Raw genomic sequence first — 26,184 nt, 5'->3', positions numbered from 1 at the left:
TTTTATAATAACATGCCATTTAAGACATGCTTGAGAATGGCTACATTGAGTTAGTTGTTTGGTATCCACATGTGAATAAATCTTTGAACAAAGATTCCTCTTTCGGATTCATGCCATTTTAAAAAAATATTTATATATGACAGATTAGTTAAATTAAATGTGAATGCCCAGATGAGAATACCCCTTTAAGGACCCTTCCAATTCTCATCAAAATGTTTTATATTCGCATCATGCCCATCATTTTTCATCAATCCATTGTATGTTCTATTTGTGGATAAAATACTTAGTGGCACTTATCAGACTTGTATAACCGTACTTATGTGCTACCACCTTGACCCTTAAACACCAAAAAGGGAAAAAAAAAAAGAATTATTTCGTAAAGATTGATAAATAGGTGGGCACTAATAAGAATCGGTTCCAGGTTTCTTAATATGATAGTTTTAATTTATATAGTCCAATGACATACAGATAGATACGTATATATATATAAGTTAGACCTACAGACGTCTGCAAAGAAAAACTGGTCTTTATAACAAAACAACAACTAGCTAAAAATAAAATAAAACAATTCTAACGATCTAACGATACATCAAATATATGTATTATACTTATAAAAGAGGGATTTTCTGTCATAAAAAAGTTCATATATCATATGAAAAAAGGTGGGTATCCAGGAGGTATCCTTTGTAACTGACAGGATATAGGGCCCTATACCTGCAGTATATGTAGTTAAAAGTAGGATCGGCCCAGAAACAAATAACAGATAACGTTATAAAGTCAGGCACTCACGGTTTGTTGGTTCTGGCTTGTTCTCGTATTAGACCAAAGTTTCTCCGTATTGGAGGACAACAGAAGGTTTTGTAAGTTATGTTTGCTCTATCTTCTCCACTGCCACGTGTGTTGCTCAATGGCTTTGGCGCTGGTCTTGCGCCAGATGACAAGGTTTTTTTTTTTTTTTGTTTGGTTGTCTTGTCTCCCTTCCTCACAGCTTGATGGCTCCTTTTGCACTAAGTCACAGTAAGTGTTTGTTGCAGACAGCGGGATGCGTCCATCCCTTAGCGATGGAGTTTGTGGCAAGGAAAATTCTGTTTCCTGTTGTTAGAGCTATCTTTCAAGTCGTTTGTGAGTCCTTTCTTCGTGAGTGGCTGTCAAATGGGTCTCGATCCTGTGGTTTATGGCTATTATGGCTAGACGCGTTTCAGAGCTCTTTCTTCAGTAGCCTTTGTAGACCTCCTTGTTATGTCCTCTATTTTATAGTTGTATTCAGGGTATTTGGAAAACCTGGCCCGGATACAATAACCTAAAAAAAAATTTTTTATCCCAAATTAGGATGATATCGTCTATATAACGATGCCAGAGCACCAAGCTTGCGATCTATATTCTGTTCTTCCCAATAGGACATGAACTGTTGAATTGTTGACCTGCCTCCTATAGGCAGCAGCCCAGACTTTCTCAGCTTTATTATGGCACTCACAGGCAGGAACCATTTAGCAGCTGCACACCTAAAATTTTTAGGGCCAGGTTTTCCAAATACCCTGAATACAACTATAAAATAGAGGACATAACAAGGAGGTCTACAAAGGCTACTGAAGAAAGAGCTTCTTGCTCTGAAACGCATCTAGCCATAATAGCCATAAACCACAGGATCGAGACCCATTTGACAGCCAATCACGAAGAAAGGACTCACAAACGACTTGAAAGATAGCTCTCACAACAGGAAACCTGCAACAGAATTTTCCTTGCCACAAACTCCATCGCTAAGGGATGGACGCATCCCGCTGTCTGCAACAAACACTTACCGTGACTCAGTGCAAAAGGAGCCATCAAGCTGTGAGGAAGGGAGACAAGACAACCAAACAAAAAAAAAACAAAAAAAAAAAAAAAACCTTGTCATCTGGCTCAAGACCCACGCCAAAGCAGGCATCTTGAACACCATTGTGCAACACGCGTGGCAGTGGAGAAGATAGAGCAAACATAACTTACAAAACCTTCTGTTGTCCTCCGATACGGAGAAACTTTGGTTTGGTTTTTTCATATGATATATGAACTTTTTTATGACAGAAAATCCCTCTTTTATAAGTATAATACATATATTTGATGTATCGTTAGATCGTTAGAATTGTTTTATTTTATTTTTAGCTAGTTGTTGTTTTGTTATAAAGACCAATTTTTCATATATATATATATATATATATATATATATATATATATATATATCTATATATCTATCTATCTGTATGTCATTGGACTATATAAATTAAAACTACCATATTAAGAAACCTGGAACCGATTCTTATTAGTGCCCACCTATATGTTCTATTTGTAGTTGAGTCCCAATCAAGTGAATGTAGTTAAATTGCAATACCAAGCACTACCACCAGGGTCGGCTCCAGGTTTCCATAGGCCCCTCGGCGACAGAGCCTCAGAGGGCCCCTTTGCAGTGAACTCAGTCTCCTGATCCCCAAAATATTCCCTAGTTTATGATCCCAAACAGCCCCATCATGGTTATTTTAGATACAGCCGCCACAGGATTATTTTATATAACCCCCCCTATGGATTCATTAGATACAGCCCCCTCATCCCCATAGATGCAGTCTGATGTGGGCCCCCCAGCAGCTCTGGGGCCCGCGACTTGCCCAGGTACCCCCAGTGCTGGCTCCAGCCCTGACTACCACTATACAACATACAGCACTTTGCTTCTTAGACTGTGAAGAATCCACATCAGAACGATTCAATCCTGGAAAACGTTGGAATAAGTTTACTCCTCATGATTAACCCTTATACAATTACCCCACAGGTGTAAGGAATGGGCACAGCGCATTGTAGAGTAAATTCAATTATCACAGAAGCCTGTTGTCACGAGCAAAACAAGTTTTGAACATATGAACTTTATTTCTCAAAGAAGTGAGTTCAACAAAACAAAATTCTGACATCAGTAGCCTCACATGTGGTCCATGGTCCACCTAAGGGTTGTACTTAGCAGTTCAGTGCTTCCGTACCAGTGGAAAGGTCTTCCTTACTTAAGGCTATGTACCCTCTGTACAGCATCAATTAGGTGAGCATTTAGGAACGGTTGATTGATGATTTAGGATGATACAATTAATGTGTTATCACAGTCTACATGCCTAGTTTTTCCCCCCCATTTCCACGCACAAACAAGTGGTAGAAATACGGTAAAAACTAAATCATAGAGTAGCAATGGGTCTGATTATTTACAAACTCATATCCTTGGTGTTTCCCAAGAACATTACACTTGCATCGAAGAGAAACAAATAGACATTTTCTTTAATGAACGATCAATACAATTTCTATTTATAGCATAAATATCATATAAATCTTTTTATAACAATAAGGCCTTTAATCTTTAGATCTTAGAGTATTCAGCATAGTTGGGTTGTTTTTTTACGCCATGTCAACCACTGGCACAAAGTTCTTAAGATCTCTGGAGGGGTCTATGGCATCCTCAAGGCCCAAAAAGGGAAAAAGAACAAAAAAGTTGAACCTGTTTTATTAACATTTTTTAGAACATCCACACAACCATTTTAAGGTAGGAGGAAGGGGACCGTTCTAAATTTTTTTAATACTTAAAAGGAATTCAAAATCCCCAACAATCCATTCTTTGCTAGAAAGGAGCATGGCACAAAACTGGCACTCCTGCCCAGCACGGAAGGGCTACTTTGCTCTTTTTATTAGCTTTTTATTTTTAAATCAATACAAAAAATAATCCATTGTAAATATAATATATATTTATATATTTATACATATTTTGAATATATTTACATTTATATCCAACAGCGATAATGCTGCATATGTGCTCTGGTGAAGGATGGAAGGGGGCGAGGGTGCTGGCATATATTTTCTCAGAATATTACAAAATTAACAAGAAAGGCAAGAAAATAAGTGTATCAGCCTTGAGTCTTTAGAAATCGAGCTGGCTTGGGCCTGATATAGCTGCGTGTCACAGAGCAGACACATTCTTCCTGCTGTCTCTTTGCATTCTTTATCCACATGGGATTCATGCTTCTTACCAACGGCTGCATGCCCACAGAATTGGAGAGAAAAACCGCAGGTTCTGCCCTGAGTTCTCTTTTCCAAACATGTGTCCACTTTCACGGAAAGGTCCACATTCTTTGGCGTTCTGCAGAATAAGTCAGTGCTATTGGTGGTGCTCTTCAGAGCTGGACTGCAGAACGCAAGGTGCCTCATGTATTTACGCTGCCATTTACATTTTGGAATTTGGGGAGACAGGGTTCATGTGGCATAGGGTCAGGGGAAAAGACAGAATCGTCACCAGATGAGGAAGCAGAACATGATGAGTCAGGGAAGCTTGGAGAATACTGCTCCAATGGAGCGCTGAGGTCCAGGTACTCCTGTAAAGAGAATACCGGGAATCACATAAATATTTTGGTTCTAGAAGGATATAGTGAAATTGTTCCCTACAAACATATCCAATTTCTACTGACCTCGTTGCTGGTTAGCGTGAGTATTCGATCCAAGTCCTCCACCAGCTGTTTGAAAGTAGGTCTATGTGAAGGAATGGCGTGCCAACAGTCTCTCATCATCATGTACCTGCAAAATAAAGACGGGAGAACCAATGTGAGGTCTGGAAATCAGACGGCAAACACTCCGAAAAGACATATCCTATATTCTTAGACCGATAAATTATCTTTGTATGCCAAACATGGTGATCTATTAGAAGAAGCTAATCACTGAGCCGACAAAGTTTAGTAAAATGATATACAAGCCAGACACATATAACAGATGTAACTGTGGGATGGGGCATAACAACCATCATATTAATCAGGATGATTTACCACAAGAGAGACAGCACAAAAGATAAAAGAGAAACTTTTCTGAGGCACGTGGGGAAATGTTTAAGGGACTACTTGGACAGATCCAGATGTGAAACCCAATACAAATGTAATATAGTCTGTGTTTATTGCATAGGTAGTCATGTCTTCGTGAAATACATGCAATGCCAATTATACACCCCAATCCAAGCATCAAACTTAAAACTGCTCTTTGTGCCCTTTTTCCAACAGTGTCAAACAAGAGGACACAGCGAGTGTGGCTAAAAGTAAAGACATCCCCGTAGATGCCTCACAGCTTCCTGAGATATTGCTGTATATTAGTTAATATGTATATAACGGAGAAGCCAACTAATACATTAATACATGTGCCAGACTGCATTTTCTTGGGCCCACCAAATAAAATTATTTTGGAGGCCTACCTTCCTGCTACTAGTAACATTCAAATTGTGTAGTTCTCTACAGATCTCTGGGGCCTGGCATTAGGTTCGAACCTGAGCCAAAAGGATCGTCCAACAATGTAGGCACCCTTCAAACGGTATACACTCACCGGCCACTTTATTAGGTACACCATGTTAGTAACGAGTTGGACCTCCTTTTGCCTTCAGAACTGCCTCAATTCTTTGTGGCATAGATTCAACAAGGTGCTGGAAGCATTCCTCAGAGATTTTGGTCCATATTGACATGATGGCATCACACAGTTGTCGCAGATTTGTAGGCACATCCATGATGCGAATTTCCCGTTCCACCACATCCCAAAGATGCTCTATTGGATTGAGATCTGGTGACTGTGGAGGCCATTTGAGTACAGTGAACTAATTGTCATGTTCAGTCTGAGATGATTCCAGCTTTATGACATGGCGCATTATCCTGCTGAAAGTAGCCATCAGATGTTGGGTACATTGTGGTCATAAAGGGATGGACATGGTCAGCAACAATACTCAGGTAGGCTGTGGCGTTGCAACGATGCTCAATTGGTACCAAGGGGCCCAAAGAGTGCCAAGAAAATATTCCCCACACCATGACACCACCAGCCTGAACCGTTGATACAAGGCAGGATGGATCCATGCTTTCATGTTGTTGACGCCAAATTCTGACCCTACCATCCGAATGTCGCAGCAGAAATCGAGACTCATCAGACCAGGCAACGTTTTTCCAATCTTCTACTGTCCAATTTCGATGAGCTTGTGCAAATTGTAGCCTCAGTTTCCTGTTCATAGCTGAAAGGAGTGGCACCCGGTGTGGTCTTCTGCTGCTGTAGCCCACCTGCCTCAAATTTCAACGTACTGTGCGTTCAGAGATGCTCTTCTGCCTACCTTGGTTGTAACGGGTGGCGATTTGAGTCACTGTTGCCTTTCTGTCAGCTCGAACCAGTCTGCCCATTCTCTCTGACCTCATCATCAACAAGGCATTTCCGCCCACAGAACTGCCACTCACTGGATGTTTTTTCTTTTTCGGACCATTCTCTGTAAACCCTAGAGATGGTTGTGCGTGAAAATCCCAGTAGATCAGGAGTTTCTGAAATACTCAGACCAGCCCTTCTGGCACCAACAACCATGCCACGTTCAAAGGCACTCAAATCACCTTTCTTCCCCATACTGATGCTCGGTTTGAACGGCAGGAGATTGTCTTGACCATGTCTACATGCCTAAATGCACTGAGTTGCCGCCATGTGATTGGCTGATTAGAAATTAAGTGTTAACGATCAGTTGGACAGGTGTACCTAATAAAGTGGCCGGTGAGTGCATACAGGCAGTCCCTGGGTTACGTACAAGATAGGTTCTGTAGGTTTGTTCTTAAGTTGAATTTGTATGTAAGTCGGAACTGTATATTTTATAGCTGTAACTCTAGACATTTTTTTTTTGGCCTCTGTGACAATTGGATTTTAAAAATGTTGGATTGTCATAAGAACCTGAATATAAAGCTTAATCCCTGACACTTTTAATAACTTTTATAGCTTTTTATTGTATCCTAGGGCTTAAGTAAAGTAAATTACCAATTACCAGAGGTCCGTTTGTAACTAGGGGTTGTCTGTAAGTCGGGTGTTCTTTAGTAGGGGGCCACCTGTATAACATCTATGTCAGCGTCCTCTTCTGTTTGCAGAATATGGCATAAGAGGCATTAAGGTTTCCTTGTGTTTTTGCGTGTCTGAACTGTGCACTATGTTACTGACTGTGTTTCACTATTGCACCACTCCCAACCTATCTGCAGCTCTGCTTTGGTCCAGCAGTAGTTAATAAATGGACAATGCCCTTCATGAGACTCTCCTAGTGCCTATTTATGCCACTTTCACACTCTTAGCTTTAGGTCTTGCTCTACTATATTTATACTGCTGTTTATTCTGATCTTTGCTATTGTACCTTTGACTACCCTTTTTTGACTGATTTTGTACCTTATACGCTATCTTCTTTGCAACCCAAACCCCTGACCTTGAATTCTGTGTTATTTGTTTATTTGTTTGAGTCCTGTTTTGTGTCTGCACTGAGACGTAGGGAGGGACCATCCTCATGGTTGTCCCGTATCACCCTAAGATATGTGATGCAATTAGGTAGGTGACAGTTTTTCAGGGCTCAGTTTAGGGCTCACTGTCCTATCTTTCCTGCCTTTGCCCTGAGACACCATTACAGTACAGGCGGTCCCCTACTTAAGAACACCTGACTTACAGACGACCCCTGGTTACAAATGGACCTCTGGATGTTAGTAATTTACTATATTTTAGCTAAAATAAGCAGCTATAATATTTATCAATGGTGTCTGCAATTAAGCTTTATTATGAATCCTGGTTCTTATGACAATCCAAAATTTTTTAAACCCAATCGTCACAGAGACCAAAAAAAAGTTTGGTTGAGGCTACAAATATAAAATATACAGTTCCGACTTGGATACAAATTCAACTTAAGAACAAACCTACAGAACCTCTCTCGTACTTAACCCGGGGACTGCCTGTATATGTTTTTTTTATGGATAAGGTTTACTTTCCCTCCAAGAGAGACAAAACTTAGATGTTTAGCACACAATGAATGACATCAACCAAAGACATCTGCTTTCCAGAGAAACCAGTGACCTCCTGGGCAACATAACTTCCAGGGCAACAAAAAAACGGAACTGAACCACTTTACAAATCTTTATTTATGGGTTTCCATAAATGGATCACAAAACTAGTGACAGATCTGTAAAAGTTAATAACCAAGCCATAAATTCAACAGCAATAGTGCCAAATGGCAAGTTCCACCATAAGATACATTTGACCATAATCTATAATAATCTGCGTCACATGAAATAGGAACTTAATGATAAACTTCTAAAGTGGACCTAACTTTTTTATCATCACACCATCACTTACAGTTCGTTGGTGCAGTTGCCTGGTTTGTCCATGCGATGACCCTCTTTTAATAGTTTGAAGAGTTCCTCAACAGGAATTCCAGGATATGGCGAACCTCCCAGAGTGAAAATCTCCCACATTAACACACCAAATGACCAGCTATAGACAGATGGGAAAAATACTATATTAGAACAATAGGGGAAATATTTCATAAAAGTTATTTTTTTTAATTATTTTTATTAAAGCCAAGATGGTACATTGATCTAGCAATACACATCGGAAGTTTTCGCGATTTGCGCCGCTGGGACAGGTATTTAACTGGGGATTGTGTCACACGCGACCGTATTGTAGCGCAGCCTTCAGACGATCCGACTGATTCGGACTGAGCCAGGGATTTAACACTAAAATTGTGTTGCATGATCAAGCACTTGAAGACATGAACAGAGAAGAGACACATTCAGGATATCAGGCGCACAATCTTAGTGAATCGCGGCACAATGCATTATCGGCGAAACAATGCACTTTGGGTGAACTCCTCAGACAGGTAGGTAAATGTGCCCCATTGACATTTAATTTGCATACATGACAGACACAAAGGCTCCTATTTACATTATATTACATAAAAGTTTTAACTGCTCAGTGTTCCCCCTTCCACCCTTAAACCAGGTACATTATGAATTAAGAAGTACCATGACTGTAAGCTTCCAATACAGTAAAGCATATTCATCATATTTTTCTTGTACTAATTTATTACTTATCTAGTATGCGCCATCACTATTACCGGCAAGAGAGTATGGGACTTCAGCAATTTTGGGGCACAGTTAATAAGGGCCGTGCACCAGTTTTCTGTGGCATCATAAGACACAAATTTCTGCACTGAAATTGGCGTTTTGTTTCTCAGTCTGACAGAGATTGTTGCATGCCAACAATTTAAAGGTGCACCAAAAAAATTTTGGTGCAATCTGTACAGGGCTGGCACCAGCACTGGGCATACCCTGGTAACTGCCGGGGGCCCAGGGCTGCGGGGGGCCACATAAGGCTGTACATAAGGACTCCATGTGGGAGATGGGCTTTATAGAAAATAACCATGAGGGGGATAATAAATTAGGGAATATTTTAGGGAACAGGAGACTGTTTTAGTATCTGAATTCACTGCAAAGGGGCCTATTAAGGCTCTGTTGACCAGGGGCCTACTGAAACCTGGAGCCTACCCAAACTCTGACTCTGTCAGAGCATGTGCCCCTTTGTTTCTATGTCTTCCAAATGGACTAAAGCCAATACAAGTCACAACTTACACATCACTCTGATGAGTATACACTCGATCAAAAAGTGCTTCTGGTGCCATCCATTTTACAGGAAGTCGGCCCTGAGGAGACAAAATGACACACAAGCTCTTAAAACTCTGCAAAACAATATTTACACATTGGACCATTCTATTGATATATATCAGTGATGGCGAACCTTTTAGAAACCGAGTGCCCAAACTACAACAAAGACCCACTTATTTATTGCAAAGTGCCAATACAGAAATTTAATTTATGATTTATACTCCCTTCTCTGTCACAGTTTTCATTGATACCAGCCCCTGAGGACACCAATAAAGCAGAAAATAGTCCCAGGTACAGCTGTCACTTTAAAATAGTTTTGTGCACATCAAGTCCGGGGCTGTCTGGGACTGCAGGAAGATACCTGGAGTCATCTCTGGTGATGGCCTGAGTGCCCATAGAAAGGGCTCTGAGTGCCACCTCTGGCACCAGTGCCATAGGTTAGCCATCACTGATATATATATATGAAATATGTCATTTAGAGGTCAGAACAGTAAGAACATATTAATCATGTGAAACTGGCTCTTTATTGAACTCCCATGTGTTATTGTAATTGAACAGCACTGGTTTGGCTTGTTTTTTATTTTTTTGCAACCAATTCGACGCTCTTGGATTTTTGCAACATTTCAGTGAAGCGAACTGAACCTCGCTGCTACTAATTTATCACTGAACTTTGCCAAATGTTAAGGATAAAACTGCAAAACACCAGAGGGTAGTATTTTTGACATTTGTGGTGCCTTTTGCAGTGGTACAAGTCACAATTCACACCTGGGATAGGAGACTTTTTAGGTGCAAAAAATTGCAAATCTCGCTGCAAAGCCAGACATACGAAACATTTAATGCAAAAAATGGACACCACCCAAGCACAAAAAAAAAGGACTCAACAAACCAAAAATAGTAATAAATTCCCCACTAAGTGTTAGACTTGTAGGTGCCAACTCATGAGCAGGGCAGTCACATGCCACAACTGAACTCCTCATAGTCATAGAAATATGATGAGCATATATTATTCATGCATATAACCGGAAAAAAACATTTTGGACCAAAACAAACCTTTCTCATGTCATATCTAGAGAGAAAGAGTAACAGATTTTGCTGTTATGGCCAAAGCATTGTTTCCTAATATTTGGATACATACTTTTTTGCTGATTGTACAAATATTGGATGAAGTACTGTACATGTGTACATAATTAGATGTCATTGTCTCGCTATCATTGCTTATTTTTCCAACTTTCTTCGTAATGAATACAAAAAATGAAATGCTCCTTTCTCTATGTCATTATATTCAATATGTGACATCCTGAATAGTCTGCAATGCTATTTTTATGGCCAAAAATATCAGTCCCCGGGTTACGTACAAGATAGGGTCCGTAGGTTTGTTCTTAAGTTAAATTTGTATGCAAGTCGAAATTGTGTATTTTATAATTGTAGCTCCAGACAAATTTTTTTTTTTGCCCAACTGACAATTGGAGTTTCAAAATTTTTTATGTAATTGGACCAAGGATTATCAATAAAGTTTCATTACAGACACTTTTAAGCTGATTATTACAGTCTGGGACTATGGTAAAGCCTCCAGAGAGCTTCACCAGAGGTCACAGTGGGCAGAGGGGTCCGTCTGTAACTATGAGTTGTCTGTAAGTCAGGTGTCTGTAAGTCGGGTGCCTGTACAAGCCTATTGAATCTCTCATACTTGTTACAAGCTACAATGAGCAGAAACACTTTTCCCCGATGATACAACTTACATTTGTTGTTTTCTTATAATAATCTATATTGTTAACATCTCTGGCCAAACCAAAGTCAGCAATCTTCATGACATTGCTCTCAGTAACCAGCACGTTCCTAGCAGCAAGGTCCCGATGTATACACTTTGGGAAAAGAAGAAATAAATTAGCTAAATTATCTACATATATCTCTACCCCCCCCCCTTCCTTTTCTATGACAGCCTCCCCTACACTAGCCAAACATGGAAATAGAGGAGAGTAAAGCCTTTACTAGAATATATTCTTTGTGTCTCGTTCAGAGACGAGACTCATTATCATTGCAAGTGCAAAGATGTGTAGTTTGCTTAAGAAAACAGATGACAATTACACTTTATTAAAGTAATAACCATACTCTGCCAGAAGTCGTCTATTAAAAAACTGAGGAGCCGTGAAAAGAGAATACGCCCAATGCAGTTATCTCCCTTTATTATACCTTCTGTGACGCCAAGTACTCCATGCCCCTGGCCAGCTGATAAGTGCAGGATACCAAGTCTTTGAAAGTCATCTGTTCTCCGGGTACCCTATTTATGTCATACGAGTACTCCATCTCAACCGGTCGGCGGGCTCTAAGGTACTCTCGCAGGTTCCCTTTAGCAGCATACTCAACTATTACATACAAAGTACCTGCAAAGTCATGGAATTTTTGATTAAGGATGAGGCATATATACAGACAGAACATCTCAAGGTGCCACTTTAGCAAAGTGTTAGCTGTCTAATGACTGAGGAGGTCACTCACAAAGTATCTACTATGTACTTGGAACAGGCAGACAGGCGCTAAACTCATTGATTAAGTGATACTAATAACAGGATGGGGCTAAAACTGAAAGGCTTCAAGAGCCACCACCACATTCAGAATACAGTAGGTGGTCATTAAAGGGTAAACTCCTCTTATGTCCTCCAGGGCGTTCTTTCTCTTTCACCTAGTAGTGACCTGGTCCAACTAATGGTCTGCAACAGTTCCTTTCATCACAAGTGACTAAATTAAAGACCTTGTTTAGTGCTCCTCACCTCCTTGGGTGCATGCACCCAACAAGTTTATGATGTTCTTGTGCTTTCCAATCATTTTCATCATTTCCATCTCTGAGACCAGGTCCGCCAGGTCTTTCTCAGTAGCATCATCTGTGTGGGTTAAAATAGGCATTATTACAATACATTAAGCTCAATATATAGGGAATAAACAGCTCACAGGTGTACAATTTAACAATAATAGTTATAGGAAGTGGCATGGCTGGGATAGGTCTGGATTTACCACCATTAGTAACAAACTTTATATATTTTCAGAAAATTTATTGATGTTATGAATACAATTGGTATATCAGAATTTCCCACCCCAAAAATGAAAAGATTAAACATGTTAAAAACTTAGCAAGTTTAACAATTTCCACAATATACAATCATAGATGGTCCACCGATCCCCCATATGTTTAAAATTTTGGAAATTGTGTAATTTAATTATTTTTTTTAAGTATGTTTTGGCTGAAATATATGCATCAAAATTTGTAAGAAAATACAAAGTTCATTCTTGACTTAAACCAAACATTTTGTATTTCTGGCTTTACCATATATGGATAATATTTTATTATGACTTATTATGACTAATGAGACACAAATATTAACAATTTTCATCAAAATTTTAATTTGTCCCATGCATCTCAATTGGTAACATTTCTGTAAAATGTGAATGTGACTTGCCAGAATTTCGTTATATTTCATTAAAAAAAGAAACATTGCAAATGAGAATTTTTTTTGCTCCACCCAATAACTAGCATAATAAACGTTAAGTCATTTTAAGCAGTGTAAATGTTTATGGCAATGATGTATGTTGTGACAGATTTATGGAATGAGGCAAATGCAGCCATAAACATGTCACAACACAAGTCAATAAATCCCAACTTTACCTTACACATTGGAGCCACTTTTTTTTATTAAATGTGAGATAAATTTTATAAAATTTATTTTAAAATGGAGTTATAATATTTTCCATCACATCAGCTTCATTCTAGGAGGTCCCACAATTGTGTTCAGGGGGTAATTTTATTTGGTGGTAGATAAGAATCCATTTAGAAGGTAGTAAAAGTTTAAAGCTTTGGGGGTGGGGGGCAGGGCAAAAACAAAAAAAAAAAATCACTTTCAGACAGGATTTAATGGAAAAAGGCAGTCACAGGACCCTGGGATCACTCTTGGGCATGGTGGCAGGATTGCATAATTCAAAGGAGAGAGGCTGTAAATTACACAGTCTTTCCAAAGCCGCCGTCTTTAAATCACAGAGAGGGGCAGCAATACTGTCAGAGCTGCTGATTTATCTGTGGGGTCAGGAATGTGACCTGGCGTCCCCCACCGAGAGGGGAAAAAGCATCACTCCCCTCCCTCTTACCTTTCAGCATCTTCACAGCAACAGTCACAGATTCCTTAGGTCGGTCTTTATCAATCCCAAGAGCTTCAGCCATGACTACTTGGCCAAAACAACCCTCGCCAAGGGGTTTACCCAGTGTCATTCTATAAAGCAAAAAAACCCAAAATTGAATTCATAAATAGAACAAAACATAATAGAACACATAACATGTTCAACAAAACATTTTAAATAAATAAAACATAAATTGATAATGCAGGAAAGTTCTTCTTATTCTAATGACTATAATTTAAAAAATGTCCCCAACCATTTGATTAAAAATGGTTGAAAAATGTTCAAATGCCATGCAAAAAGTTTTAAGTCCCTTATGTTGATGGTGCACATACAGTATATATTGATGCATTTTGTAGACAAAAATGCCATCTTCTGTCCCAGTGCATTTATTAAAGGGGTTGTATCATGTTGAGAAATATTTAATTAAAAAAATCTTTATATATTACCATCAGACATCAAGTTTGCATGCTATCCCTTTCCAAAGGAGAGGGTCTAAAAATCTAATCAAAAATTGCCCACCACAGGGCTCAGCTATATCCTGCACCCCTTTTAACTTTATATGCAAGTAGTGGCAGGGGGCTGTGCTCAGCAATTTCCAGCACTCCTGAATTAATGAATGGAAACTTGCTTGATTTGCTGCTCCACCCATTATTGAGAATGGAAGTCTCCTTCTCTGGAATGCTGGGGTCCTTTATTTGTGATCGATGGTACAACCCCTGCAAGCTTTATATGTTGATGCTCTTTGGGTCAGAAACCAGATTGTAGTTTGTTATTCACTCCACTGATACTGCCCTGACCAAAGCCTCTAATGTCCTGTGGTCTTCCAAGGCAAAATCCCACTACTCTGCTCTCTTACTTCTTTATCTGTCCTCTGCCTTTGTGACCTGGCCCTTTCCTGGATCTCTAATACCTCTTCAACCGGCCGTTCAGTGTACGGACTTATCACTCTCATACCACCTCTTCATCTTGCCACCTCTGTGTTGGCATCCCTAAACCTCTGTCCTGGGACCCCTTTTCTCTCCGCCTACACCTCTGGTCTTGGACAGATCATTAAAGGGGTATTCTCATCTGGGCATTCACATTCAGTTTAATTAATCTGCGATATATAAACATTTCTTCAATTAGATGTTATTAAAAAAAAATGTTCCTGTGTGGAGATAATTTGTCATAAATGTAGCCATGTTGTCCCTTAGAAATGAGATAGCTTCCTCGGATACGGCCACCTCTGCTGGAGTGATTGCACAAAGAAACAAAAAGTTATTGTATATAAAATGTCCGGGAGTTACTACATGTCGCACAGCCACCCTGTGGTAATGATTGCTGAATCCTGGTGGTCCGGCAGGACTCTATAGCGCATGTCTGGCCACCGCTGCCAGAGTGTGACGTGGTCGTATCCGAGGAAGCTCTCTCGTTTCTAAGGGACAACATGACCACATTTATGAGAAATTATCTTCACACAGGAACATTTTTTTAAATTAACATCCAATTGAAGAAATGTTTACATAAGGCAAATGAATTAAATTAAATGTAAATGCCCAGATGGGAATACCCCTTTAAGTACCATGGCTTACAACACCACTCCTATGCGAATGACACACAGATCTATTTATCTGGTCCACATATCACCTCTCTTCTAGCTAGAATTCCAGAGTGTCTATCTGCAATATCCTCTCATCCATATCACTCAATCTTATCATAATGCATCCCGCCTGTCACAATTCATGGTTCCACACTCTACCTGATACTTATAGGCCTCTGCCATGGAGTCATCTTTGACTCTGCGTTATCCTATACAAGCCCTTAATACAACCTGCTGCCTCTATTTCAAAGAACATCTCTCACATCAAACCTTTCCTTACATTCCTTTTCCTTACATTCAAGAAATGTAACTGGAGGGTACTATTTAATTACTTTTAATAATCCATTTAACTATTTATTGTAAATCGGTGTAATGCATATTTATATGTACCTGTGTTCTCTTTCCATTCTATGGTGTACGTGGTTTTATATGAGTTTTAAATATGTGATGTCTTTGTTGAATCGGTGTATTGCGGATGTGACACTTTAAGTTCTTGTTCGAGATAATAAAGTATTATTATTATTATTAATCCAGGAGTCAATAATATGGCTAGTCCATGTCCTCATCATCACCCTCTTGGACAAATGGAAATTTTTTCTCTGTGGTCTCCCAGCTTACTCAGCTCCTATCTACCTATAACTCTGCTGCCCGCATAATCCATCAGTCTCCTCACTTCTCTCTGCCAGTCTCTCCACCGGTTACACAGTGTACAACAAATTCAATTTAAAATACTAACCAAGACCTACAAAGCCATCCACAACTTGTCCCCTCCATATATCTCTGGACTCATCAGCCTATACCGTGCCACACGTTATCTCTGTTCCTCATGGGATCTTGAGCTCCACCCCATTACCATCCGCTCTTTTCACAACCATCTCCAGGACTTCTCCCGTGCATCTCCCATACTCTGGAATGCTCTACCATAATTTGTCAGACTGTCCCCAACTTTCCAAACCTTCAAATGTAACCTGAAAACATACCTGTTCAGGATCACCTACAACACACAATAACTGCAGTGCTCTGCTCCCTCACCTTGTGTCTCCATCCACCCTCCCACATAGATTGTGAGCCCCCACAGGCAGGGTCCTTCTTCCACTTGTTTCAGATCTCAGTTTCATTTGTTTTTGTCTTAATGTAGTGTATATGAACCCCTTATTGATTGTACAGCACCATGGAATTCCTGGTGCTCTATAAATACATAATAATAAAATGCAGTATGTGCTTCTGTTATTAATACAGTATAGATTAATGCAATAATATTTAGAGTCGTTTTCCGTCCCAGGGTGTTTATCAAATATATTGAATATGAAATAGCAAAAATAGTTCTATCCTATCAAATTCCTCCTTCAGTTCTAGGTTATTTGATAGTCTTTATTTATGCCATTAAGGTGAAAATAATTCATACCAACATGCGCGACTTACGTGCGACCAGCACACAGCTTTTCTTTATGGCTAGCGATTGGATGGCCACATTTCATGTGACATCATTTCAGTGGGGTAAAAAAGTCTGTAGGGAGCCATGTTCACAACTTTAAGTGTCAATTATTATTATTTCAACTTTTAACTAATATTACAGGAGTTTAATATAGAGATTCTGAAAATGTGTCCAAAGGGCAGGAATGGTATAAAACAACAAAAGTTAAGTATTAGATTCTACCGCTCCCGATGTCTGCCTATATAGGTGACCATTGTAGCTAGTCAATAGTATCAACATTATAGTGTCATATAGCTCTGAGTATTGCGATTGGCTGCAGAAAACCAGCACTTTTTTATTGTAGCAAGGTAAGCTAAGACTAATAGGGACCATTGGAGGGGCTGGAGATTTACCATTCTTACTATACAGACAGTCCCTGGGTTACATACAAGATAGGTTCCTTAAGTTTGTTCTTAATTTGAATTTGTAAGTAGGTCGGAACTGGTATGCTCTAGATAATTTTTTTTTTGTCCCGTTTACAAATGGATTTTCAAAATTTTGTGCTGTCATAGGAACAAGGATTTTCATTTAAACTTTACATTACAGACACTTTACAGCTGATCAGTCGGGGACCAACTGTATTGACCTTGTATTATTGTTTAGTTTTGAAACTCAATATTCTATAAAGAACAGAGTGAAATAAAAAGCCTACAAAAAAAGAATGTAAAAAAAAAATATATATATATCAGCTTTACACTGCAGTGATACAATACAAGAGTATGGTATGAAAACATACTTGTCTCTAGGGAATTCCCACTTTGGATCATGGGGAAGCTCATACTCGGACACGTTAGGCAGAAGCACAGTGTCAGCACTGGACAGGAGCCGTGTAGTGATCCTCACTAGGGGAGTTGTAGAATTCATAGAAGAGCTGGAATCTGCAGACACCTGCAAGTAGAAAGAAGTCTGTGATATACATCCAATGACAGCCCAAAAAAGAGAAAGAGCAAGGCAGCCGTCCATGTGCGAGCCAACGTGTCACTAGGGAAAGTTACAAATTAGGCCACGAGTCCTTGATATTAACGAACAATTTACAAAATTAAGGTGAAACTTGAAGTTAATTCTGAAAATGTTTTTTTCATAAGAGAAAGCGACTCCTTAAAGTCTCCATGACTTGCTGCACCCCCTAAACATGATGCTTCTGGAAAACTAATATGCAGCCCCTTAAAGGGGTTGTCCACTTTCAGCAAATTTATATGGTTTGTGAAATGAAAAGTTATACAATTTTCTTCTCTATCAATTCCTTACTGTCACCTAGATCTCTGCTTGTGGTCATTAACCCTTTATCACCGACGCTTGCTTTCAGCTCAATGACCAGACTCGATTTTTTCGAATCTGACATGTCTCACGATAATTGGTTGTAACTTTGGGACGCTTTAACATATCCTGGTGATTTTGAGATTGTACTTCATAATAGTGGTAAAATTTAAGTGATAAGTTTTGCGTTTCATTCTGGAAAAAAAATAAAAATTTGGCAAAATTGAAATGTTCTGCATTCCAGACAGGTAGAAAAAACAACCTCAAAAGCTAGATAACTAACATTTCCAGAATGTCTGCTTTATGTTAGAATGATATTTTATCCGTCCTCTCCTTTTTCTAGGATGTTATGAGCCTTAGAAATTTTCAAATTTTTATGAAAATCGCCAAAACTCACATTTTGAGGGACATTCAGAGCAGATTTGTATTGCCACAATGTACAGGCTATAAAATGTTTATTTATTTTTTTGGTAATGTGAACATATGAGGCTTATTATTATTTTATTATATGCTTCATTGGATTTTTATAAGTAATTGGGCTGATTAGGGGACCTTTTTTATTTATTTATAACAAAATGATTTTTCCTTTTTTTTTCAACTTTTTTTTTACATTTTGTACTTCTTGGCTTGAACAAGCGTTCATCTGATCAATTGTTCAAGCCTTTACGCTGCAATACACATATTGCAATGTACATTGTTAGTAAATGCTCATTTACATACAGCCGGGTCCTGGCAGGAGGCAGAACCCGGCGCAGAGAGGAGTAGGCAGCCTTGGTGTGGGGGGGGGGGGGGTCAAACACCCAGGATCGGAGATTTTCCTGATCCCGAGTGTTAGTGCCAACCACCAGCACTTTCGATACCCGATGTCCCGAAATCTTCTTCCGATGCATTGCCATGGAAAGGTCATTAAGGGGTTAAGCATGAAGCTTCAATGTTTACTTACTGTGAATAAAAAAATGGTCCATGGTCACGTGATGCACACAGGTGCACGGGTCGTTATATCACAGGGCTAGAACTGTGTGATAGAACAAGCCTTGCACCTGTGTGACATCACATGACCACAGACCAGTTATCAGCCGCTGGAAGAAAACAATGAACATTCCTAGAGAAGGACCTGAAGCAGAGATCTAGAAAACAGTGAAGAATTGATACAGAAAGAATATTGGAAACTTGTCTAAATTTTCATTACACAAACAATATCAATTATTTGCTGAAAGTAGACAACCCTTTTAATTTGACCTTGGTGCCAGAAGTAACACTGATCAGAAATATTTGGTAAATTCTCAGGATATGCCATAACGTTATGGACAATAATCTTTTTATTTGATACTACTAAGTTCTAAAATGCATTTTTCTGCCATGAACTGCACAATATATTGTTTTACTTCTATGTTATGCAATGCTGTTGGCTCTAGACTTTCCATCTGCTCAAAGGTAACCAGAAAAAAAATTCTTTGGGTTATAGCTGTACTATGCTATATTTTCTCATTATTTTGTCGCGGTCTGCTTGGTTAAACTTGGTGTGTGTTACATATGGTATTTCCAGCTCATATCAAGATTACCTGTTAGCACTGCACTTTAAGAAAAATTTCATTTCAATTATGGGAAATTGGTCCAGAGAGGTATCTGAAAGCAAACTGAGGTTGTGCAGGTATCATACATCTGTGGCCATGCTTATATATTGTGCTGAACCTACTAGTCTCTATAGCCTAACTTCCAATGATATTTTGACAATAGTGACAGTGCTGCAGTGATTATAGGTCTGTATCATCATAACATCACAGGGGGCCAAGATGCAGAAATTGTCATGGACTTGGGAAGGTGGGAAGAGTTGGATTTGGGAAGTGCTGGAGAGTTGGTTAATTACCCAGCATTTGCCCAAAAATTTCAAGTGGTTGGATAATTTCTTTATTGCCTTATATCAAGTCATACAGTAGCATGAAACACGTGGCGGAAGATGTCCAGATGCTGCTTCATGTCTTTAAAAATTCCCCAAACAATCAAGGAGGCTGTTGTGGTTCACAGTATTCACAAGGAGTCCAATCTTGGTTAATAGGAGAAACTAAATTCTGTTACCTTATCCAAGCAAGGAAAAAAATCCATAAACCAGGCGTAACTGGAATATTGTGCATCACAATATTAAGATGCGTGATCTAGGAAGGCTCACCTAAACACCTGCTACCGATTCTGGAGTAAATATCATTTGTTATTGTTAACATACAAAAATATAAAAACAAGTTATTTTGGGGGAAAATAACTGAGACTGTAGTCTCAGTATCATGCAAATAATACAAAGCTCTCTTGCCCAGTATATCCCTCATTACTGTCCTTTACTCTATTATTGGTCAATTCTCTCTACAGTAAAATGCTAATTTTTATATAATGGCCAGAACGTTTCCAAGGAACAAAGAAGGACCCTTTAATTCAAGAAGAAAACTCAATCTATTCATTCACAGGCTTTCCCCCCCCCCATGATGACCCCATTTACAACACTTTGTTACTTAGTTACTTACTTAGTCCCAGACCTACCAAAATCAGCATAAGGACGGAGATCTATTGTAAAGTCCCATCCAGTAGAGATCCGAGGATCTATACATAGATTCTTAAATGTGATGTAATGTCCAAACTTTGCAAGATATTCTGCTGCATACAATTGCACTAAACTGTACTATCCCCCTTGTACTAGCACCGATAAGAGACATTGTAATTTTTGGAACCGCACATGGTGGCTGCTGGTCGGCGAGTAAGGTTTTTTGAACTCTTTATCTACTTTCTGTTACCTGCCGGTGTAGAGGAATTCGCTTGCTGAGTTTGTGGACTACAGGTGGCCCAATTAAAGTCTTCTTCTTTTTGGCCCCATTGAGATAGTGGAATATAACGCAGATTGCAATAAAGCCCAGGATAATGAAGGTTCCACCAAGGTATATTCCTATTTCCGTATAGTATGGTGCCGAACTGACCTCTTCAGGAGGTTCTAGACCTGCAAAATGATGTAGGGTGGAAGAGTGAGCTAGAATCTCAATAAACTCGAAGGTTCAATACTCACCATCATAAAGACTCTGAACATACATACTCACAGACACACTAGCATGTAACTTCTATAGCCTAAGGAAGGTAATAATAAATACTGACTAAGTAAAAGTAATGAAAACCAACTTTTATTTCTGATTTATAAATCAATTACCAAAGCAACTCAAAGCGAGCAAATATTTTCTGCTGTAAAGCACAGTGCAGACCACAAAGACTGCACGAACACCTGATCTCTGCATCCGGGAACCTCGACATTAAGAGATGCCTGTTTTGTGAGCACAGTGCAATCACGCATTGCTAGTTCTGGCACAGCTAATGCCAAACAACGGGCAAAGCAAGGTGGTGTCTAACTACACTTCGACCTGATTTGACATCAACCTATGAATGCAACTAGGTGACCAATAATAGACTGCCGATGGTATGCTGAGTGAATGAAGGGGGCACATGGCATCTGTTTAATTATAAGTTAATTCAGTGATTAAAAACTGGCTACATATACAAATTAGAATTGAAATTTTAGCCCTATAGGATTTTACCATAAAATGCTACACACACATTCTTCCACCTCACAGACTTCATCCAGCGGATGATCAATAGGGGGTGTTACCTTTCTATTCAAGTAGCTGTCTGTCCCCCAAAGTAAAAAATAGCAGCAGGAAAAGAAAAAGAAAATACAGCATGAAAAGTCTTAAGACACAGGACAGTAAGAATAGTGAGAGAAGAGACCTGTACACCAGAGATGTTTTGTTTCTTGTGGTTCAAACCCTTTTCTATCAGTGCTAAAGGGGTTAAACGCAACAGAGCAAAAACATCTTGCCTCCGACTGCATAAGGAGCACATGCAATGCAGATCGAGGACTGGGAAAGTAAATGCAGAGGTAAACCTTGTTACATTGCTCCATGTCCCATCTAATTAAGATAGTGGTAAAAGTTCCATTCATGAAGTACGAAGCTTTTTTCATACTATTAGGACTATACCATGTCTAGTTTTATATTGCATCATTTCCATTGGTTTCCTTGGACAAGAGCAGTGTTCTTGGCTTACCCCAGCAAAAGAAGAGGTAAAGACAGAAATCCAACATAGGAGGATAATACCTGGCAGAACCGTCAACCAGGCAGAGTGTTGAGAAATCCCAATGGAATTTCCAGCTATACAAGTATATTCCCCAGCATCCTCAAAAGAAACATTTCTGACATACAAGACTTCTATCTCTTCATCTGTAACGTTAACACCGGCAGCCTGGAAGAGAAGGACGGCAAAAAAAGAAAAGAAAAGCAATACCCCATGAGAAAAGGAAACACGTGGAACATGCTCAGGAGATGTCTCAAACCTTGAAGAGACAGAAGATCTCCCTTGCTTTCCACAGAGGCCTTCTCCAAAAGACCCAACACACCAAAAGCCACCATGAAAACATTATGAGGACACAGATTGCCGATTGATGCACATTGCCCTTCACCAGGAATTACCACCATTTATGCATGCAATACAATCAAAGAACATGGAAAAAAAATCTGACCCATGAGTAAGGATTTCATCTTCTCATAGAAGTTAAGGGGGGGGGGCTGACTTGCTTCATTCTTATCCACAAGTATCAAAATGTTCATCTCATTGGAAGAGATTAGCTCATTGGAAGACATTATTATAGTATCTACGTCACCCCCTTAATGGCAGCCCAAAAAGTGGCCAACCATCGCAATAGCACAACTTATCCATTTAATAGGAATCAATAACCTCATCAAGAGAATTATTGTGTTCCTAGTAAAGTGAAATGTTGCACTTATTGAGGTGTGTGAATGTTGAGGAAGGAGTGTTGAAATAAAAATAAGGAAAACGGGTAACAGAGGTGGAACGTAAAAATGTTCAGATGAAGCAGAAAGGGATATAATATAGTGAAATCCTTTATCTCAGTGGGTATTTTTCCATGGCCGTAATTACATACGGCGTAACACCACCTCCAGATTTTTAGACAAACGCCACCTTCGCCAGAAGCACCAAGAGCCCATTCGCAGCCCATGTGCGGCGGCAGGAGACGTTACCTGGTTTTTTCTTCTCTACTGTGAGCCAGGCTGACTTGTTGGCCTCTCCAATATAATTGGAGACTGTACATATATATTCGCCAGCATCTGCTTCTGTCACATTGTACAGATTCAGCACCTCAGCACTGGAACTGTTTATTCCCGAGTGCTAAACATGAGCAGGTGACACAGGAAGAAAAACATAGATCTGTTGACTATATGGTCCAATACCAGTGCTTCTATATCTATATAGTCATATGCAACATTTTTATTAAATACGGCCGTAATGCAGTAGCCAATGCATCTGCGAAACTGTTCTAAATTTTGCTTTTCTTTACTCACCGATTTTCCACATCACATATTGGTTATAATATAATACATAAAAGCACACCTATAACTTGAGTCTTTACACAAATTATATTTTGTGGGGTTTGGCTTAAAAAGGAACCACAGAAAACCTGAAGTGCCGAAGTGATGTGGCAACTAGGAGCAAGAGTGGGGTAAATATGTGCTCTTTAATTTCCCCACTATGAGGCCTGTGGGGTCCAAATGCTATAACCAGAATAGTGGCACGGGACAAATGAATATTGCTATTTTTTATCAGATCATATTCATTTCATATAATGTTTTACATTTAAGACAAGCCCTTTGAGCCCTAGACTGGTGTTATTTTTATTCTACTGATACTTTATACCAATGGAAATTAACAACTAGATGGTTTGCGAGGCTCTGCAGACCCTTGCATGGGATGATATTATTTCACAGTACTAATTATTATAATATAAAGAAAACAACTTAAGTATCATATTCTTACCTTCAAAACCTTCATGTATGGAATCCCATCTACTCCATATCGGCTTCCGTTCTTTTCTATGTATCTTACCCAGCGAATATGGGGCTGGGCATCACTGTATACCTTACACACAAATTCTGCATCTCCTCCAACATAGGCGGTTGTGTTAGCTGGAAGGCCGGCCTGTAGTATAGGCCGATGTGAGGAGCGCTCTGTTGTATAAAAAAAAAAAAAAAAAGAAGGTTATTTGTTGAGGTTAAAGGGAACCTGTCATAATCAATTCACCTTATAAACCACTACTAGAATATTGTCAAGCAGCGTAACACCTCCTACATAATTTTTGTTTCTTTCATGCCCCAGTGAGGTGGCATCGACCAGAAAATCAACTTTGAATTGAGATGTAAATTGCTTGTATAAAGTCAAGGAGGAGGAGAGTTTAACACTGAAGTCAAGTTGGGGATCTCTGAGCGCCTCTTCCTCTGTCATCGACATTGTGCATCGGACTTCAGGAGATCTGGTTAGGGATGTTGCTTGATGCACGACCATCAATAACAGCGAAGGAAGCTTTCTGAGGAAGAGAGAGCTTGACTTCAGTGTTAAAATCTCCACCTCCTTGACTTTATACAACCAAATTTTATAACCTTTATGCATCTCACTTCAAAGTATTTTTTTCTCAATGATTCCATCACACTGGGTCATAAAAGAAACAGGATCTGGAAGGTGTTCGGCTTCTTAACACTCATCTGGTAGTGTTTTACTAGGTCAATTTCTGCTGACCTTAAATTAAAAAAGAAGAGCACATCGCTTAATAGAATAGCATTATTCGATTAAGAAAGGCTGATAAAGCAATTCAATAGGTTCACAAAAAGGTAATGTTTTAATTTGGGGTCCGTGCAAAAGGAAAAAAAAAAACATAGCCTTTGATGTGTGCAATAATGCATTTGAGACTGTGATACATTACGTGTGTAAAGTGTATTTAAGGATTTTCGACAACAGATCACACATTTACACCACTAGCATACATGTTCAAAGTTATATGTTATAAAATAAATAAGGGCAGAGACGCCAACGAAGGAAGGGGGGGGATAACTTCAGTCTGTAAACCCGTTAAGTTCCTGGCAAGGGTCCCTGAAGTAAAATCAGTGCCAAGCTTAAAAGGGAGGGAGATGTGTATTTGTAAGTAATGGGGAGGGAGGAGGGGAAAAACTCAATCTTCAAATGATACCGCCAGGAGGAGGACAATAGAATACATACTAGTTTATACAGGTCACAGATGAAGAATCAAGAGGAATGGATTCCCTGCCCATATATCTGGATGCCAGGATCTCTATGTCACCTGTGGCAGGGAGTGTTCCAGTTAACCTATGTGGTTCTAAAATGCTCTAAGCCTTACAAAGTGGTTGAAACGTTAACCCTACGATAATGTTTAGCTACTGTTTTATAACGAGACAATACTCATGACTCATAAATAAGACTTACAGAAAGGAAAACAAAGTTTATAATGCACCAAGCATTGCCAAGTCTCCTCAGTTTCTTGCCAAAATCATCTAATAACCCAACTTTTTCTTGAATACTATCTTGGTTCATTACATGGAAACTGAACTTTCGCAACACTGTTGATTCTTCATCTTGGAGGTTACATTACCGTCTAGCAAGATATTCTGCAAAAATATTTACCGACCGTAAAAAAGTTTTTGCACCTGCAGCTGCTTTCTCCACTTGTTGTGTAAGAACTGGGTTACGTTTTGCGCTTTCCGTGTTATTAGTAGAACGGAAATGTGTAATAATGTGGATGAGTAAAGGGGGATTGACGCTTTCTAATTTTAATCTTCATGACAAATTTTCAAATATTGGAATTACTGATCTTTAATTGCTCTCGGTGTTCCACTGGCAAGGAAGGTGTTAAGGAGCGAAGTGTATCCAATCTCTGGGAGCGTCTTACACACACACACATACCATGTTCCAATAAATTGTTTCACAAACAGACGTCCAGAGAGCAGCCTCATGTAAAGCCAGCACACCTCCCTGGAACAAAGGCGGCTTTCATGCAGGTTGCTCTCCCTGGCACTCTGTGGGGAATTGGTAAGCTGACGTAATCCTGGCAGCCACAGCACAAGCACCAACCTTGTTTAACTTGCAGAAAGTAAAGGCATAGAAGGAGAGGAGGGGGGAAAGAAAGGGAAATAATCTTAAACCGATCACTCCCAATTTGGGGCACCAATGTCGAGTACAGGAGACTGATGTGTGCTTTTACAGATATATTTATCAGATTCAATTTTTTTTTTTTGTTTGAAGTCACCATAAATGATTCTCTTCTTACATTTCCTTTCCACTAAGTTAAACAAGCTACATACAGCTCACCAAGACTAGACAGAAACCAAGCAATGGAGTAAAATATCAGTCTGGGCTCTACGAAT

At 39.3% G+C, this 26,184-nt stretch overlaps 1 protein-coding gene across 6 annotated transcripts in view; it reads right to left on the bottom strand.

The window, feature by feature from the left end:
* Positions 1-2,872: 2,872 nt before the first annotated feature.
* The window catches only part of FGFR2 (fibroblast growth factor receptor 2), a 72,613-nt gene continuing 49,301 nt past the window's right edge, over positions 2,873-26,184 (bottom strand). For 2 of the 6 annotated variants that reach the window (XM_072129393.1, XM_072129397.1), the window contains 12 exons: positions 23,789-23,979; positions 22,996-23,143; positions 20,704-20,909; positions 17,409-17,560; positions 13,590-13,711; positions 12,224-12,334; positions 11,649-11,839; positions 11,198-11,320; positions 9,426-9,496; positions 8,152-8,289; positions 4,464-4,569; positions 2,873-4,370 (listed from right to left, as the gene is read on the bottom strand). In XM_072129393.1, the coding sequence (XP_071985494.1) occupies positions 4,203-4,370; positions 4,464-4,569; positions 8,152-8,289; positions 9,426-9,496; positions 11,198-11,320; positions 11,649-11,839; positions 12,224-12,334; positions 13,590-13,711; positions 17,409-17,560; positions 20,704-20,909; positions 22,996-23,143; positions 23,789-23,979 (1,727 nt within the window). In that variant the 3' untranslated portion in view covers positions 2,873-4,202. Of the gene's footprint in view, positions 4,371-4,463; positions 4,570-8,151; positions 8,290-9,425; positions 9,497-11,197; positions 11,321-11,648; positions 11,840-12,223; positions 12,335-13,589; positions 13,712-17,408; positions 17,561-20,703; positions 20,910-22,053; positions 22,199-22,995; positions 23,144-23,788; positions 23,980-26,184 lie in introns of all 6 variants that reach the window. The other 4 variants (XM_072129394.1, XM_072129398.1, XM_072129395.1 and 1 more) reach the window with 3 other exon arrangements.

Source organism: Engystomops pustulosus, chromosome 11 (assembly GCF_040894005.1).
Source record: "Engystomops pustulosus chromosome 11, aEngPut4.maternal, whole genome shotgun sequence".
Taxonomy (NCBI): domain Eukaryota; kingdom Metazoa; phylum Chordata; class Amphibia; order Anura; family Leptodactylidae; genus Engystomops; species Engystomops pustulosus.
This window is presented reverse-complemented; position numbering and strand designations above follow the sequence as displayed.